Consider the following 19,990-nt stretch of genomic DNA (forward strand, 5'->3'; position numbering starts at 1 on the left):
AATTAATAGATATGTATAATTAATTAAGGTTGCTAATGGAGCCCGAATATAATATATTTTTCGGTTAGTTCCTGTTTTATTTATTCTACAGTTTTAAATGCGTTACGGTATGTGACTTATTTATTCTATGGTTTCGGATGCATGAATCACTGTTTACTTCACTGCTGCTTGGTTTTATGGATTTAATGTATGCTTGCCTCGTTGAATGCACGTTACTTATTTAAGTGTTAATGTTTATGTGAGAAACAGAAAACTAAGAAAAGAATAGAAAATAGTATGTGAATTGATAAATGGATAAGTTGACAGCCTCATTAGATATTCTGGGAGATGGTGGACGGACTGGGTCCATAGGGAACCCTACCGGGAACGTTGTCTCATACCGGACGGGGTATAGAGACTTTAAATATTTTGACGCACATACCGAACGGGGTATGGGGACGACTCTAGAATTAAGTTGTTAAAGTGAATGGTTCACTTGTAGTGGGGACCCCTATGGATCCCCATGGATACTGATAGGTTGATAAAAGAGGAAAATTGTTGTTTGATGATTGAAATATAAAAGTATGACATGTGCTATGTTACAGAATGTGTATGATTACATGATATCTATGATCTTATTATTTTCTAAGGGTCGTTTTCATGAATATTATCGAGGTAAGTGGACAGTAAAAGATTTTATTATTGATAAATAAATTTGTTAAAAATTGTGCTCAATTGATTGTTTTTGTTTTCTATCAACCTTTACTTCTGTGACAGTGATATAGTGTGACGTTTTTACTGGGCTAGTGTAACTCATTCCTTACTTAACCATTTCAGATCAGGAGGACTTGGTTCCCGAGCTCATTCCGCAGGAAGACGGCAAGTAGATGCCTAAATATTTTATAGTTTTCCTTATAGTATTCATTTCTAATATTTCCTTTAGCTAACTTATTCTTTCATATGTTTAGTACGTTTTGGCTATTGTGTAAGAGATGTTAACCAAAATCTTTTATTTCGCTTCCGCACTTAGAATTTTTATATATATATTTATTTTTTAATTTCCAGGGTCGTTACATTAAGTATCAAATACAATTTGGAGAATTATTTATTGTATTATATGATCTTTTTTAATATAAGTATAGACTTGCTATATATAAATTCCAAAATACAATCTCGAAATATAAAAAACAAAATCCTCTTAGATATAGTAATATCTTTGTGAAGGATTTGAGTATCAAAGACAATTTGTATAATTATTTATTATATTATATGATTTTCTTAATATAACTATAGACTTGCTATATATAAATTTCGAAATACAATCTTCAAATATAAAAGACAAAATCGTCTTAGATATATATAATAATACTTTTATGAAGGTTTTGAATATCATATAGAGATACATTGCCAAACATTCCACTCCACCTTAGATTTATCAAAATAATCTTGTATCTATATATTCCTATTAAAGCTTGTTCATCTGCACCTATATCCACGCGAACACACACACACACACAGGGAGTAGCCATATGTTTATCAAGCATATCAATCCTTAATGTAACACTCAAATAAAAATAAAAATTTTATTTATTTATTTAATTTTTTATTTAATTTAATTTAATAAAAATAAAAATAATAATAATGATAAAATTGGGTAAAAATATTATTTGGATTTAATTGAAATTGATTTTGGGAAAAAGTGGTAGAAATTTGGATTCTGGGGTGTTTTTGAAAAGAAAATCGGAAACCGGGGATCAAAACGCAATTTAGAAAAGTTGTGCCACGTCAGCACCACGTCAGCAGCCCCGGCCAACCAGAACGCGCCGCGTGGTAAGACAACGCTGACCAGGGAACGGGCCACGTGGATGATCCGCGTGCGCGCAATCGGACGGCCCAGATCCGTTCCCGCGCACACAGACGGACCAGATTGCATCGCGACGAACGGATCAGATTTAATCCCAATTAAATCGCGATTGAACTGCCCATATTTAATCTTAATGGACGATTGAGATTAAAAGGCAAAGGGTATAAATAACCCCACCCACACCTGACCAAAGAAACCCTAGCCGCTAGTGCTCGCTGTCGCGCCCCTCCTCAGTTTTTGCCTCTGATGAGGCCCTTCTCGGCCTCCGTTTGATGCAAATTTTATACCACTGTGATCACCGTTCTTTTCTCTACAGGTTGATTGGAGCCAAACATTAAAACGCGACTCACGCCGGAGGAGCCGCCGCACCCGAGAGCACCGCCACCAGTAAGTTTTAGTTTTTCGTGATTTTTCGGCCCACCGAGGGTCCTAGGGTTGTTCTATCGCAGGGACCGATGCAAGCGTGGCCGAATTCGGCTGAAAACGGCCAACCCGAGGTGAATCACCGCCTCAAGCGGCGGCGCCGTCGCCGGAGCACGGCGGAGCCGCTGTGCCGGAATTGCGATATTGGCCGAAAGGGGGCCCTAGGTCTAATTTAGGATTTTTTGGGACACGTGCAGGTACCAGTAGTGCGTTTCAGTTTCCCGAAAAAAATTCAGAAAAAATTAGGGACAACCTGTAGGCGCACTGTAGAGCCATATTCAGACCCCGAAACAAGTAAGGACCCCTCACCCTATTTCCTATCACGGTATTAAAGCTAAATAAATAATTAAACTGTACTGTGTGACTCTATAGATGTATAATTGATTAAGGTTGCTAATGGAGCCCAAGTCTGATACTGGGTTTGTCTGTTATTGTTTGATTTAATTTCCAATATTAAACGTAGCATGATGTTTAATGTAATTATATTATGGTCCCGTATGCATGAATCATGGTTTCTTTATTATGGTCGGTATTATGCTTAACCCGATACTGTGTTGTCTTGTTTGGTGTCCATTACTGGTTTACATGTTGTGTGTGTTTGGATGATTGAAACCAAGAAAAAGGGCAAAAAGATTATGTGCATTGATAAGTGGATAATGTGGACAGCCTGACTAGATATCCTGGGAGATGATGGACGGACCGGGTCCGTAGAGAACCCTACCGGGAACGTGGTCTCTCATACCGGACGGGGTATGGAGACCTTATGTATTTTGGCGCCCATACCGGATGGGGTATGGGGATGGCCCGTTTCACCCTCATACCGGACGGGATATTGAAGTTTATGGTTTTGGCGCCCATATCGGATGGAGTATGGGGACGACCATGGAATCGGATTATAAATGTTAAGGGTTCACGGGTAGCGGGACCCCTATGAATCCCCATGGATACTAGTAGACTGGTAAATGAGGAAAATGTGTTGTTTAACGATTGAAATGTAAAGGCGTGGTAAGTATTATGTTATACAGTTCATATGATTTCATGATGATGATAATGTTATTGCTTTAATATGTTGTTTTAGGGATCTCACCGAGGTAAGTGGACAGTAAAAGATTTTATTATTGATAAAAGAATTTGTTATAAATTATGCTCCATTGGTATTTTTGTGTTTTCTACCCATCTTTACCTCCGTGGCGGTGAGATAGTGTGATGTCTTTACTAGGCTGGTGTAGCTCATTCTTTATTTAACAATTTTAGATCAGGAAGACATTGTTCTCGAGCCCGTTCCGCAGGAAGACGGCGAAGGGGACGCCTAAATACTCCGTAGTTACCTTTATAGTTCTTATTTTCGAGTATCTCTTTTAGTTAGTTAGTTTTTTTATATTTTGAGCACGTTTTTGGTTTTTGTGTAAGGGATGTTAATCAAAATTTTTATTACACTTCCACATTTGACATTTTTAATACACATATTTCATTCTAAATTTTCGGGGCCGTTACACTTAAAAACTAGCATTAACCAAGATCACCAAAGAACTATGGAGGGAGCTACTTTAGTAATCAAATATGTAAGTAGATGTTAAGACTATATGTTGTTGGATGGTGTGTATATATTTATATAAATATATATATATAACTAGTGTAATAACTTAAGTTATGTACTTTCTCATTATATAATATGTATCAAAGTAATTCATTGTGAAATTTTTAGGCATTTCAACACTCAGAGTAGAAAGAGGCAGTAGACCATGTAATTGTGAAGGTGGTAAACGTAACGGTCCCGGAAATTAAAAGGAAATATATATATTTATTCTAAATGCAGAAGCGAAATAAAATAGATTATGATTAACATCTCTTACACAATAACCAAAACGAATTAAAGTATTAAAGAATAAACTAACTTAAAGGAAATACTATGAATGAATGCTGTAAGGAAAACTAATAAATTCTTTGACTTCTACTCGTCGTCTTTCTGCAGAACGGGCTCGGGAACCAAGTCCTCCTGATCTGAAATGGTTAAGTAAGTAATGAGCTACACTAACCCAGTAAAGACATCACACTATCTCACTGTCACAAAAGTAAAGGTTGGTAGAAAACAAAAACGACCAATGAAGCATAATTTATAACAAACTCATTTATTAATAATAAAACTCTTTACTGTCTACCTACCTCGGTGAGATTCATGAAAATAATTATAAAAACAGTTACATCATAAATATTATAAGATCACGCACACTGTACAACATAACACATATTATACTTTTGTATCTCAATCATCAGGCAACAATTTTCCTCTTTATCAGCCTACTAGTATCGATGGAGATCCATAGGGGGTCCTCGCTACACGTGAACCATTCACATTAATAACTTAATTCTAGGGTCGTTCCCATACCCTGTCCGGTATGGGCGCCAAAACCATAAACCTCAATACCCCGTCCGGTATGAGGGTGAAACGAGCCGTCCCCATACCCCATCCGGTATGGGTGCCAAAACACATAAAGTCTTCATACCCCGTCCGATATGAAAGACCACGTTCCCAGTAGGGTTCTCTATGGACTCAGTCCGTCCACCATCTCCCAGGATATCTAGTCAGGCTGTCGACATTATCCATTATCAATTCACATACCTTTTTTTATTTTTGTTAATCTTAATTATCCAATCAAACACAAACACGTAAACCAGTAATGGATACCAAACAAGACAACACAACATCGGGTTCACAATAATTTAAAGCATAATAAATGAAACCGTGATTCATGCATACGAAACCATAGAATAAACACATCAGACACCATACTGCATTCAAAACTGTAAAATAAATCAAACAACACCTTACCGAAAATATATCAGATTCAGGTTCCATTAGCAACCTTAATCAATTATACATATCTATTAATTCATAAAATACCGTTTTATCATTTATTAAGCTTTAATACCGTGATAGGAAATAGGGTGATGGATCCTTACTTATTTCGGAGTCTGAAATCGGGTTCTCATTGCGCCTACGGACAGTCCCTAGATTCCCTGAATTTTTTTCCGAAAACTGAAACACACTTCCGGTACCTGTACATGTCCCCAAAAAATCTCAAATCAGAACCAGGGTCCTTTCGGCCAATTTCAGAATTTTGGCACGGCGGCTCCGTCGTGCTCCGGCGTCGGCGCCGCCGCCCGCGGCCGTGATCCGCTTCGGGTTGGCCATTTTTGGCCTTTTTCGACCGAATTCGGTCAAACTTGCATTGGTTCCTGTGATAAAACACCCCTAGGGCCCTCGGTGGGCCAAACAATTACAGAAAATCGAGGCTTACCGGCGGCGGAGCTCTCGGGTGCGACGGCTCCTCCAGCGCGAGTTGCAGTTTGGTGTTTGCTCCGGTCAACCTGTAGAGAAAAGGACGGTGGTCACGGTGGTATAAAAATTACATCGAACGAGAACCGGAAAGGGCCTCATCGGAGGTAAAAACTGAGAAAACCCGCAGCGGTGCCGTTGGGCTTCGGTGGTGTTTTTCGGCCAATTAGCCGGTGGTTTGGCTATGATTTGGCCACAAGGAGGTTCAGCATCGAAAAACGAGCCAAGGAGAGAAATTTTACCTCGTTTGGCGGCCGAAAAATCCTCCGGTGCGGCGGTGGCCGGTTCCTCTGGTGGCTGGGTCGTCTTCTCCGGCGAGGGTTCTGGCGGCTAGGGTTTGGGGTTGGGTGTGGATGCGATTATTTATAACTCTCCCCTTTTAATCTGAGCCGTCCATCATGATTTAATTTGGGTCGTCCGATCGCGATTAAATTAGAAATTAATCTGAGCCGTCCATCGCGATGCGATCTGAGCCGTCCGTGCGTGATCAAATCTGGACCGTTTGCACGCGTGAGATCTAGGCTGTCCGCGCGCGCCTTTGATCTGGGCCGTCCGTGCGCGCGGAAATAGATCTAGACCATCCGATCGCGCGCACACGGATCGCCCACGTGTCTCCGTCCCGAATGGCTTCCCGCGTCAGCGTCCCTGCCACGCGGCGTGTCCTGGTTGGCCGGGGCTGCTGACGTGACACTATTTTTCTAAATTACGTTTTGACCCCCGATTTTCGATTTTCTTTTCTAGAACACAATCAGAATCCAAATTTTCATCCATTTTTTCCAAAATCAATTTTAATTAAATCCCAAAAATAATTTTACCATATTTTATTATTATTATTATTTTTATTTCTATTAAATTAAAACCTTATAAATTAAATATTAAAATAGAATAAAATTAAACTAAATTTCAATAAAAATTAAAATAAAATAAAAATAAATATAAAATAAAATAAAATAAAATTTTGAGTGTCCCAATAAATGTTTATGTCCTCCGCCATCGTCGACTTTCCAGACTGATGGGTCTTGCAATGGAGATGATGACTGCAAGATCTAATTCTTGCAATTAGGGTATTATACTGATGTATATAAACTTATTTCAAAAGCCACACCAGATGAAACTATTGGACAAATTATACTTTTCTTTTTCTAACCACTATATATAAATATATCATATATATATATATATATATATATTTTTTATGTTTATTATGTATTCTGGTTTTATGTTATATTTATTCATATAGTTTTTTTACTACTGTAAAAGTGAAAGAATATTATATTACTTTATTATATAAACATGTTTTTTTTTTAAAATTACTTAAAATTTTAAAAGTAGAATAGCAAATACACATAAAATTTAAATATATATTTTACATATATTTGCTATATTTTTTAAAATATCGATGGCTCGAATTGTAAAAATATTCAATTAATAAACAAATTATGAACGGCTTATTAATACTTAAGTTAAAGGTAATTTAAGTAGGTCAAGTTAGTCGGTTTTGTTAATTAAATGGATATTCGAGTTTAAAGTTCGATAGTAGAAAGCGAAATCAAGAGAAAAAAGAGAGAAAATGATACAACGAGCTTGAATCAATATCTAAAAATCCTTGTACTTTGTGCTAGCAACCATTCATCCCTCAACATTTATAACCCTATGAAACCTATAGATTACAACCCGAAAATAATCGAGTTTTGTTTAGGGTATTTCGAAAGAATGTATATGTTATTTTGACTTTTATATTTATGTCTCGTAACATCAAAATGACACATATTTATACAAGAAGAAATACAAGACCATCGAGAGGAGCAAAGGAAGAAAAATGACCACCCTCTTGGGAGCAACCACGCGCATCAACTCTTCACATCCTTCCTCTCGAATTGGCTCAAGTTTTGGAAAATTCGAGGATGACTTTTGATGATGATGAGATATAAGAAGGGATGGTGCCACATCTCCCCAATTCCGAATGTATCTCACCTCCTTTACCATTTTCTCTCGTCCTTATTTAGTTTCAAACTTGTCTATGAAGGAAAAAGAAATGGATACGGGTATAAATTTTATGCTCGAGGGAGGAGAAATAAGCTTGTCTTTGATGAAAGGTTGCCAATGAAATACAAATGGATTTTAAGAGATTCCGATATGAAAATATACCTAATATATACGTCTTTAGTTTGCTATAAATGAATCAAATGCACAATTAGACGCGAGTCCTCACCAACCCATGTGCGAAATTAAAGCATACCGCGCCTTTTTTTAGTGTTTGGTTATGTACTAATGTTTCTAAAAAAATTATTCTTATTCTTTTTATATATTTATTTGAGAAAAACTAGAGATAGTTAAGATTAAATAAAACTATAAAATGCTAATTTTAGTTGTAAAAAAACAAAATAATACCATTTTGTATATTAATTGATGTTAATATTCTAAGTATAACTTTTAAAGATGATCATCAAATTACATAAAATATAACTTTATATATATATATGTACTTTCAACCGCTTATATCGCCCAATCATTAATATTTAATAGTTATTCGGTTGAACTTATTTTAAATTTTTTTTAATACGATGTTTTTTTAAGTTGCCTTAAGAACTCTTATAAAATTTTTAATCGATGATCTTAAACTCTAAAAGTAAAAAAAAAATATTTGATGCTCGAGTTATACAACTTTTACGCATCGTTAATTTTTATCACACAATATTATCACAAGTTTGAGGAAGAGATTTAAGGAGAGATTTAAATGTCCAAGAACAAGTTAGATTATCGAATTGTTAAACATGTATTTATAGGATATGATGTTATTAAACGATTAACTTCACCTCCTTCACTATTTTTCCGTTATTAATATTCAAAAAATTAATGTTATTTAAAATTTCCTAATTATATATATATATATATATACCTATAGTTTATAAATTTCAAATGGAATAAAATGAAAAGAAAGAGAGAGTCAACCTAAACAGCCTAACAGCCGGAAATGGAAGTTTCAATGCTTCCTAACACACATCCATAAACAGAGAGCTTCCTCAAATGCTCTGACCTGTAAATTTACAAGGGAGGAGATGTACATTGGATGAAGTTTCCGAGGTATTGTTCTTTGCTGTCCATAAATGGTGAAATCAAAGATATCTCAATCAAGAATCTTGGTAAAGAAATCGAGCATCGATCTGTCCTTCAATTTCGTACATACTTCGACTCATAGCAAACGAAGAGTACAACCATCGAAAATGAAGCAAAAAGGTAAAACGAAAAACGGCATTAACTTTATTAGGTTTTGTAGTAAATGTACAGTATAGACTATGATTTGAACACTATCAAGTACCAATGTAACACTTTCTTCTTCTCTTGTTTCACCTAAGAATTCACAGAAGATAATGCCTTCTTCTATCTCCTTTAATATCTCAAATCTCACAGCAATCTGAAAAGCGACATGACTACTTGATAGGGAAGAAGAAAAATAATAGTATAAATACAGTACGTGAGCGTCAAATCTTGGAGCTACTATGAACCTTTGAACAATTGACATCAACCCTTTTAACTAGAACCGCTTTTCTGAATCCAGCATGCATTCACGCCAGGGCTGCAAGCAGAAAGAATCGCAGAGTAGTAACCTTTGGGTTTCTAGAACTTGTTCACGAGAGTTGCATTCTAGTAATAGACCCAAAAAAAAAAATCGATGAATATATTTCCATGTTACTTGACAACTCAAGTCAATCATTGATGGCAAACATATGTAGTGCATATAAAAACATCTATCAAATAACTGGCAGAAAAACTCGGATAATGTTTAACATTTTCTTTTTACATTGGATTAAAATGTCTATGACAAGATCTTTATAAAACAAATTTGGATAAAAAATAAGCAAAAATACATTTCAATCATGTAAGATTTCATGATCTGTTGGAAAAGCCCAATGCATTTCCTTATGCATGATTTTGTATGCACAGAAGATGCCATGTAAATAGTGGGAGGAAGATCGCATTCGTTATAGTATGTGATTGATACAAGAATATCTGATTATGTGAGAAGAAAACCATTAAAGTCCATAAAGGAATCTTTCTTAAATTTAAATCATAATTAAACATGTATGTTCTCCTTTTTGCTGCCATCACTACCGGGAATTTGATGTTGGTTTTGGAGAAAGATATCTGGAGTGAATAAAAGAAAGTGACAATTTGACACGTGAAAAGTCAAAGACAAGATAACATGTCAAGTGATTTTTGAGGTTATGATTACAGAAAGGTTCCTGCTAGATAGAGCCACTGATATTCTAAATTATAGAACCGCACAGTTAATCAAGTTTGAGTCTCTGAACAGGAAAACAAATGTAAAGTCATGAAATGGATGCATTTTGGTCCAAACTTTGGATGCAAATGTTCCTAAATAATTACTGAGAATTCAAAGCAATCTAGGACTTTTACCTCGGATTTTTTATGTGAAGAAACGTGAAGACAATGGAGATGATTATAGAAGTAGAACCAACAAAGACATAAGCAAAACCAAGAAAGTCATTCTTTCCTCCCAACCAACTTGATGTTGAAAGAACAAGCTTTTTCTTCCCACCAAAACTGTATGTGTTGTAGTTGTTCATAATTTGGATCCTTAAAATGTCATCTTCATCCAAATCCTCTTCAATTCTTCCATACAACTTTCGGAAGCTCGGTAAAGCAGCAGTGCGCATCCACACAATCAAATCCTCTTGGTCACTTAACTAAGTGTATAGACGCAACCAACACCAGAAGAAAAAAGCAATAGCATGGTGAGAGACAAGTTTTAAAGAAGGACGAAACCTAAAAGGAAAATTACATCAGTTGTAGAGAAGATACTTTCTCTATCGGTAGAAAACAGCAGACGTCAAAAAACATTGGATATAATCACAACAACCTTTTAGAAGTTTTCTATGGTATTACAAACTTGTGTAGAATAATGATGGAAAAATTGTCACTGAAAAAACAGGCTTCTATTTTCTTTTTAATGATTAAAGAAGATCTGCATAGCTTTCAGTTCTTGGCTAGTAAGATTAAACATTATACATATAACAAATGATGTTATCTCAAAAAATTATATATAACAAACGAAGATAATGTGACATATACAAGTCAGGTTGTGTGAAAATAGCATCATAAAATATAAACCATATTCAAAATGAAAGAATGCAGAAGTGACTGAACTGAGAGAATACTCACAGGAATCCTTGGATCTAGCTTCCCACCACCAACAAAAGTTCCATTCTGGAAATTGAAAGGATATACATTCTTTCCAAATTTATAATCGCGATCACTCTTCCATGAAATGTTCTTCCGGCTGACCTTCAATTCTTTGCTTTCATGGATAAATGTAAAAGTATCATTAAACAAACTCCATGCTATCAATCCGCAGGGGACAATGGGCAGACCATTATTGAACTCTGCAGGTTGACAGGAACTTGTGGCAACATAATCAAGTCCCTTTAAGAGTTGTTGATCGCTTCTACTTTTAACATACCTGAAAATATTTGAAAATCAGAGATACAAAGTTAAGAGAATAATTATGGGATGGTAACCAAGGATAATTGACTTTTTGGGTCCCCATGAATACAAAATATAGAGTTTTTAGGAAGCGCATGTTCAAAGACGGTGAAAGATTATTATCAGTGAAATGAGACTAGTTTTGTTACTAATCAGAATCTTCAAACAAATTAGTGGGACCACCAGTCTCATTTAAGGTTGATAAGACAGAAAATAGCTATTTAACATATTGGACAAAGAAAGCTCCTTACCGCCGGTGGTTTTGATAGTAATTATCAAGATGATAGTAGACATAAATTGGAGCTTTCATATGCTTGTGCACCTATAAAGCAAGGTTGTATAGAAAAAGAACAATGTGAACAGAGAGAAACAATATAAAGACTTTTTTTTTTTGAGAAAAAGGAAAACACTTCAAAAAGCACCAATAGTGGATGCATATTTGGCACAAGATCAGTAATAACAATATCTATCAAGAGGAAGAGATGGCATTTAGTTTATAGAAGAACAAAGAGTGTCTGAGATTACAGAAGGAAATTGCTTAAAATGATGAGATGCCTTTAAGTTACTTAAAAGCAGGTTCTTTTTTTTATTTAAAAATTAAAAAATTATGAGTTTGGATAAAATGTTTGTTGCAAAAAATCAAGTGTTGTTTTAGTAAATTTATTACAACTATTTTATGATTTTATTTGTTATATATATTCTTAATTTTAAAAAGATAAAAAAAAAAAAGTAATCAAATAAATTAGTTAGATAAAAAGTAAAAACCTAAAAATTTGAGAATAGAATATTTAGAGGGTGTTTGGGATTCCTAAAAAATTTGATCTAAGGAGGTTACCCGCCTACTTTTTGCAAACGAAAATATACTATTTGTAAGCCTGAACGACACTTCTTACTATGTATTAGATATGTGTTCCTTTGTTTTCAAGTGTTTTCTAAATTCAAGATAAACATGAAAGTCAGAACTGTTTCGGACTAGAAAGATTCTGATAACTTGGCTAGAGCATTCTAGCGACGTAGAATGGTGATCTTCCTATGAAGTACTTGGGTCTAACCTTGCGTTTTGAATTCAACGACATTCCATTTAGGATCCCATTTGTCAATAGTTTGATGCCAAATTAGTGAGTCGTGTCAAAAGGGGAAGATTGACTCTTATCAAGAGTGCATTTGTCAACTTATCAATTTACTTTTTATTGATACTGACTATTCAAGTGAGTATGACAAAGAAGTGGGAAGCCATTCAATCTAGATTCTTATGGAGTGACTTAATTGAGAAGAGGAGTTTCTATCTATTCGCTTGGAAATCGGTCAAAGATTCATAATATATGGGAGGCCTTAGTATCAAATTAAATGATTGAGTTGACAAAGTCTTAGAAGGAAAGTGACTCTGGAAATTAATGAAAGAAAAAGATAACTTTTGATGGAGGGTTATCAAAGCTAGGTTTGACATTGACAGAATGGGGTGGTACCCCAAGAACTCAAGAAACCCATATGGTGTTGGCCTATGGAAGAAAATTGGTATAAGAAAATAGGAGTTTCAGGCAATTATAGCATGGAAGGTTGGATTTGATCGAAAAATGAGATTCTGGTCAAACGGATGGATGGAAGGTGGAAAACTTTGTTTCCCCTTCCTTGGCCGCAACAAGGAGGCAACAGTTGCATAATCCTTCTCAAATTCAGAGGGTAATGGAATTTGGGTAGTGAATTTGGTAAGGAATCTTAATTATTGGGAGGTGAAAGAATATGCAAACTTATTTCAGTGTTTGTCTCAATGGGAATGCCTTCAAACACCTTGGATGAACCAATTTTGTGACTTAGATAGAAATGGTTATTCTCTATAAAATCTTTTTTTATATAAGGAGTATCAAGATGAGAAAGATATAATTCCAAGTATGGAGAATAAGAGATGCCCCCAAAATGTTAGAAAAGAAAAGGAAAATAAAAGAATGAATAGAGCATGAAACCACACACAAATCAAGCACACATGCAAATACACTATTGTTCAAAACTTATAGCAGCCCGAGTTTTTCTTTAATACAGGGATTGCAAATTCATAAAAATGCCATGAGCCTTGACTCATAAGGACGCTCATATGCTTCCACATTCTATACTTAGTCCAAAATTTACTTTCAAAACTCTATGGTTTCTGTCTGGCCAAATTAACCACAATCCCCTGCAAATATAGCTCCTTGCTAAAGAGGTTGCACTATCTTCCTCACTCCAAACCACCGGATAGTATAACCCAGGAAGCATTCCACGAAAGGTAAAGTAACCCAAGTCAATCCAAATGTAACAAACAACCTTGTAGACAATCAGCACACCCATATTACACTGCTTTGGCACATAATACAAACACTGGGCCAAACAGCAAAATTTGGTGTCCGCATTTACAGGAAGCCATTAGTTTGATCCTGTTAAGAGACGCATCCAAATTTCAAATGGATGTGGCATATAGCGTATAGCCATAAGGTTAGAGAATGCATAACAAGGAGGATAAAACTGCGGTCTTCCTATCAGAAAGGCTTCTAAAAGTAAAAAGAAGTCCCATTTGGCCGTAAGTGGAGGACCGATGAAGATTTTCCATGAAAATTTATCTAAAGGGTCAATGCATCTCCTAAAATAGCTTTTTCTTCCTGGGAAGAGAGAAAGGGTGTATGCTTACCAAAAATAATCTGAGCAAGAAAGGGAAAGTCATTGTGAATGGATGTTATTTATACAAGTGGGCAGCAGAATTGTTAGCCATCTCCTCCTAAGATCTACTTTCTCTTATCGGTTTTTGTGTTTGGCTTATTAGTCTTATAGGGGTGAATTGCGAGGCAGGATCAATAAATGAGAAGATTTGGGCTTGGAAAAGCATCCAAGAGGATAAAAGCTATAACGAGAATCTAAATTTTATCCTCTTGGCTACTGTATCGGTTATACAGAAAGATGGAAATAGAAAAGCTTTTGAGTGCATAAAATGGTCTTTGATAGGATGAAAATGCTTGGTTTCAGATCCTTTTTTTTAATTGAAGGCCATCCTCTTTAAATTAGTCAAGATTTAGGGGAATCGATTAACGTGTTGATAGACTTGTAAAGTTATTGTATACAGGTTGCACTTCTTGATGGTTTTTCAATACTATATTTTTTGTTTCAAAAAAAAAAAAGAAGTGCCCCTTATATCTTTTTATTTCCCAAAACATCCAGTGTCATACATGTAGATTAAAAGCTTAAAACCAAATGGTACAAGAATTGAGTGACAGTCTTACAATGGAAGTCCGAACAAGGCATCATATTTAGGTTTACTTTTTATTAATGGTTAATTCTTATTTTCATTTGATAACCAATCGTGACACTTTTTTTCCTCTGAGTATGGCTGTTCATTGGATTAAAACAAAGGTTTTTCTTTTAGATAATTGATAATCAATTATTTCGTAAGGAAAGATCTCTAATTCTGTCACTACACTATTAAAGACGAAAAGAAAATAATTGGCTTTTGCAATGTCAGAAATGTTGAGTGTTTAACTAAGAAAAAGCATCAAATAAAAGAATAATCACCTTCAAGAATCGAGTACAGTTTTTTGGAATGGAGGAATCGCTGATATATGACACCTTATTGCCACTGAATTCATCAGGTACGCATTCAGCATCATATCGGTCCACAATTTCAATAACCTACCGATTAAGCATCAAAACAACATTATTCACAGACATTTCTAAATAGTCACCAGACTGCTAGATCGGTTAAATCGACTAAAAGGGGGATTTACATTATGAGATGCACGAAGACTGACTAGTCCAATGGGAATGAAAATCATACCCAGAAGTAGAAAGGAAGTGATTACCTGAGATGTAACAGTCATCATCAAAAATGTGAAAAATAGTTTAAGAAAAAAGGAATTTTCACAAATGATAAGAATGCTTTGTTCTCACCCATCTTGGTGTCAGGACAGGCTTACAAGCAGGTAGGTTCTGCTGTGTAAATTGATAGAAAGCTGCAAGAACCATGCCATATTGATGAGAGAAAGTTTTAAATATCAACATGGTGTCTATGAAGGATGCAAGAACATAAAATAAGTGATGCAGAACAAGACAGCAAACACAATCTCTTGCATGTCCCGATTCAGAATAATTATATAATTTTCATATATTTAGGCATTTTTAGTTTAGTAAATGTAGGAATCAAAATAGTTTTATTTAGGCTTGGAACTTTAGAATGCTTGTGTGCTATTTGTGTTTTTTGCTTGCTATACTTTTCTGCTTTCTCAGTGGTCCAATGATGACGTTTTTGATATGTTGCTATTGTTGGATAGCCATTTTGAACCAGCCAAATCTCTAAAGTTCCTTTTACAGTTACTCCCATATTCTCGTTCTCTACTTCCTCCTTTGTTTCTCTCTCTTCTCCCTTCTCCTCAGCTCAAGTCAATTCCCCTCCCTCCATGTAATCCTCTCTCTTAATCTACTTTCCTGGCCTGGTTGTGGAACAATCATATTATTTTCCAGTTGTGTGTTGGATTGTCTTCAACTCATATAAGGGGGAACAGCAGGGTAGTAAAAACATTACGTCAGAATGTCGAAAGAAGCAAAATATTCCTCCAGTACAAACTAACTCTTTGTCAAACCAACTACGTACTTCATATCATTTTTTCACATTCCTAATTTCAGTTGCTAACTTTATAGAAAACTTGTTGACTTTTTAAGCCTTTGAATTATTAAAGAGAGAGCCTGCTAAGAAATTTGCCATCAGATCGATCACATAGGTACATGAAGAAAATAGACATGTAACAATAGAATTGCAACAGGTTGGGTTCGAGGTTGGTTTTGGAAAACCTGAACCCAACCTGGACATATATTGTAGAAACCTGAACCTGCTTCGGATCCAGGATAGATTTGTAAAATTTGCATTTATTTGCAATACTGTAGGTTTTGGGTTAAACTCGCCCATTGTGCTCCAGAATGCTAGAAGAACTGCACCAATTTGTAATTTCTTTCCTCTCTTGAATTCAAGGCTACTCTCTCTCTCTCTCTCTCTCTCTCTCTCTCTCTCTTTCTCTCTCTCTCTCTCTCTCTCTCTCTTCCCCCCTCTCCCCTTCCTTTTCTTCTTTTTGTAATTTTCTATATCTCAAAATTGCCTTCCACAGTTCCACACCATGCATGCAACAACATAAAGAAAAGCAGAAGACAGAGGAGATAGACATGAATGGAAAAAGGAATAAAAGAAGAAAGAAAAGAACCTCTGTGAATAAGATGGGAACCTTGGATGATAACAGTGTGACTTAAAGAAGATGGGAGGATAATGGTGGAGAGGTGGCTTGAAGAAGAGGAAGCTTGTGGATCTGAGATGTAGTCAGTTAGGGTAGGGAATGGGTAGTGACTAAAGGGTTAGAAATTAGGGGATTTTAAGTATATATGTCCTTTGTTGTTAATTGAAAATTTAAAATATAGTACTTTATTTATATATACAGTACCGAATTGCTTTTTGAGTGAGTTCTTCATCACCAAAACCCAACATGAGCTTCCCTGTATAACATACAAAAAAGGAAAAGAACCGACCCGATCCCTTCCAATTCAGTTTCAGTAAAAACCAGAATGAGTTTGAATTGGTTAGTTCGAATTTAGAGAGTCATGGATTGTCATACCACCCCTGTACAATATCGCATAAGTTTATGCATCTACCCTTTCTTTTATGGAAGCAATTATGCATTTTTCTTATCTATCACATATCCTTTTCATAAGTTTTACAGGTTTCTAATCTCTGCAAATTCTAGGAAGACAATAATTTTGTTCTAGCTATATTGTTCCATATTCGTTGCATGAATGCTTATTCATAACACTCTTTCACTCATCCTAGAGGAATATGGAATGAGAATAGGGCCGTCCAACTCATGATAAAGTTGTTTACTGTTATGAAAACTTATATTCACTGTGTGTGCATATGGGTCCATGATCGTATGTGTAGATTCAACTTGAAAGTGGTCATTGAGCATCAACTTTCCTTCACAACTTTCTAAAGTGAATTTGTTTTACAAATATTAGAGTACCAAACTCCTGACTAGAAGCTGCAAAGACACCAAAATAGAAATCACCTTCTTCCCACCAAGAAGAATGCATGCGACCTGATTGACCTCTAGGTGCAATTGATGAGCTGTTCCCTCCATCAACGTCCATCACTCTCATATTCACAGTATGCCACCGATAAATTCTCCAATTCTCCAAAGAAATGGTAATAACATAACAATGTAAAACACTTATTTATACCACCTGCACTGGGAAAAGAAAATCTTCTGTTATATGTTCCACAGAAATGCTAAATTCAGACTGCACAGATTAAGATATGGTAAGTTTTCAACTATTGCATCCATATCTATATTTGTTAGAAGAAAAAGAATCCACAAAATTTCAAATTTCATACATAATCATATTTCAATTCTCAAACTAAAATAAACTAGAAAAATAAAAATCTAGCACATTTTCTTGCTAAAATCAGTTCAACTTTTTTTTTTTGAAATATAAGAAAAGTATTATTATGCACAAAAGTACCAAGGAGGTACCCCCCATATATAAAGTATAGTTACAAGTCAATCAAGTGGTTCATGACAATCCAAAATCATCCCAATCTTTGATGTCATAACCTAACAAAATATAAATAAAAGTGTGAATCTATCTATCTCTAATATTTATAAAATTAGTCTCAATACTCTAAAAAATTTTCGCATATCTTTCTTTCTACCCAAAAATAGTTAGTGGAATAAAGAACAAATGTCTTTTCTTTTTGCAAAAACCCGTCCACGCCCACAGCTCTCTACTTACTTTATCAACCATCACCCAATTTAACCCCAGCAAGCCCAAAACAGTAGTCCAGATGCTGTAAGTCGTCGGACACGTCAGAAGTAAGTGGTTGCACGTTTCCTCATCAGATTTGCAAAGGTAGCATCTGTTAGCATGGTGTTACCTCTCCTTTTTAAGCATATCGATTGCTAAATTCAGTTCAACATTTCTTTGGAATTGGATTTATTATGTAAACAACATATTATGTTCTCCTTTCCCCATCCTACCTTGATAGCGTCGAATGGTTCCAACAAAATTAGCATGGAAACAATCCTCAATACATCTTGATCGTGCATATTCTGTTAGGTTTTTAAAGAATAAACATATTAATTAGAGAATGGAAACATGTTACCTCTCCTTGGCCAAATATCTTTAGCTCTCTTAGATGAGATGTCATTTTATCAGTATAGAGAAGAGGGATAAAATTTTTTTTGCACTATGACAACTAGGTTTGAGCAAAACCGAAAAGGATCAAGCCCCATAAGCATAACTGTGATTGCTACATGAACAATTACCACAAATACAATGCATTCTGTGGACACTCGAGACAAGCCAAGCCACCAAAGTGATTACCAGACTACTGTAATATAAAAATGATAGGTATTTAATATAAAAATAAAATTAAGAGATCAGTCACTGCAATAAAATAACTTTGACAACCATTTTCCACTCCATCCATTCTTCTCCAAATTGGAGAAAGAATAAATTGAGAGGAAATACACCCTCAGTTCCGTTCCCTTTGCATTAAAAACGTGGAAATTTCACCCTCATTCCTCTCCCTTTGCATTAAGAACCTCTCTCCCAAACAGGATAAAAATTTTTAGTACACTAATTTTCCATCCCTTTCCATTCTCTCCTCGTCTCCCAAACATTCTTAGAATGTAAGTTCCATATCAGTGATAAGTTCTTGAAATCTAAGATTCAGTTACATGTTCTTCCCTTCCTAGCAGTTCTCATGAACCGAGTAGAGCACAAAATTTTGAGAATCTCACTCTAATAAACCTTATTGACCCATAAAGATATTCACCGGCGAGACATAACTACCAAATAATTAAATCATGAAAAAGAAAAGTGTACTAAAATGCAGAACCACTCAAAAAACTCATGGATTTTACGCGAGCGTTAGCGTTTTCTAAAGAATCAAACATATAGAGTAGATACATACATACCGAAGCAGCCAAGCTGAAAATATCTTTGATGATCCAACTAGCTTTCACCAGCTGCATCAATCAATCAAAGCCAAAATTTGAAGAATAAAGAAGATCGCAGCGTAGATAGCAAACAATTACAAGGAATGTAAACGATTAAATATAAGAATCTTCCTTGTGGATTGAAGAGAAAGTGAGAGATTGCTTCTGCTACGATAATTCGAATCTGTCTTATATATATATATATATATATATGAATTCTCTGCAACTTTAGGAAGAGAATTATCGCTCCCATAGAAGTTTATTTTTCACTTCCTTTTGCCCTTTTCTTTTTTAATTTATTTTAAAATTAAAATATGCTTATAAGTTTTTCTATTTTTTTTTATTTTTAAATATAATTATTATACTAGATTAATCCTCACTCTATCTTTAAATATTGGAATTAGTACATAGATTAATTATTTATTGTTGTAATCAATGTATTTCTAAAAAAAAAATGTATATTAGTTATTATAAATTAAATGTTAGAAATACCGAAGTTGGTGAATTTACTTCGTGATTGATTATGAGTCAAATACTTATATATTTTTAGTTGAATAAATTTTCGTGTCGATAACTAAAAAATATTTTAATTTATCTAATGCAGAAACAAAAATATCCTCAGCTTCTTTATTCCTGCAACTACAACCGTCGCCGTAGATCATCTATATCAACATGTTTACGGGGAAGGGAACTATTGCGGATTTCTTGGCCAATATTGCTTTCTCGGATCCTCCAAGTTTCTCCTTCTATCTTCAACCATTTGCGGACCTTATTATCCTCACGAGAGATGACCTTGTAAGAGTTTCTTGACCTAAAATGTGTAACATATAAGGCATTTAGGTATTATTTTCTCCTCTCGTATAAAAAAAAAAAAAAGGCAAACAACTA

The 19,990-nt window shown here is 35.1% G+C and overlaps 1 protein-coding gene across 6 annotated transcripts; it reads right to left on the reverse strand.

Annotated features, from left to right (window-relative positions):
- Positions 1-8,841: 8,841 nt before the first annotated feature.
- Positions 8,842-19,378, reverse strand: LOC110819738 (LEM3 (ligand-effect modulator 3) family protein / CDC50 family protein). Of its 6 annotated transcripts, none has more exons than XM_088211116.1 (9): positions 19,082-19,378; positions 17,171-17,345; positions 15,018-15,079; positions 14,855-14,929; positions 14,643-14,759; positions 11,360-11,430; positions 10,788-11,085; positions 10,023-10,312; positions 8,842-9,180 (listed from the first exon to the last, which is right to left on the reverse strand). In XM_088211116.1, the coding sequence occupies exons 2-9, from the start codon at positions 17,259-17,261 to the stop codon at positions 9,135-9,137; spliced, it is 1,050 nt and encodes a 349-aa protein (XP_088067242.1). In that variant the 5' UTR covers positions 17,262-17,345; positions 19,082-19,378; the 3' UTR covers positions 8,842-9,134. The 6 variants fall into 6 exon arrangements, with proteins under 6 accessions (XP_088067242.1, XP_088067245.1, XP_088067244.1 ...); XM_088211119.1 differs by having other exon boundaries at positions 17,171-17,350; XM_088211118.1 differs by having other exon boundaries at positions 19,078-19,378.
- Between the last annotated feature and the right edge of the window lie 612 nt (positions 19,379-19,990).

This window comes from Carica papaya, chromosome 9 (assembly GCF_054855325.1).
Source record: "Carica papaya isolate Zhongbai chromosome 9, ASM5485532v1, whole genome shotgun sequence".
Lineage (NCBI taxonomy): Eukaryota > Viridiplantae > Streptophyta > Magnoliopsida > Brassicales > Caricaceae > Carica > Carica papaya.

Coding starts and splice junctions, on each gene's coding strand:
- LOC110819738 (XM_088211116.1), bottom strand. CDS start 17,261: ATGAGAGTGATGGACGTTGATGGAGGGAACAGCTCATCAATTGCACCT. Junction 15,080..17,170: donor TTCTTCTTGGTGGGAAGAAG/GTGATTTCTATT, acceptor TGGTTCTTGCAG/CTTTCTATCAATTTACACAG. Junction 11,086..11,359: donor TACTATCAAAACCACCGGCG/GTAAGGAGCTTT, acceptor AAATATTTTCAG/GTATGTTAAAAGTAGAAGCG.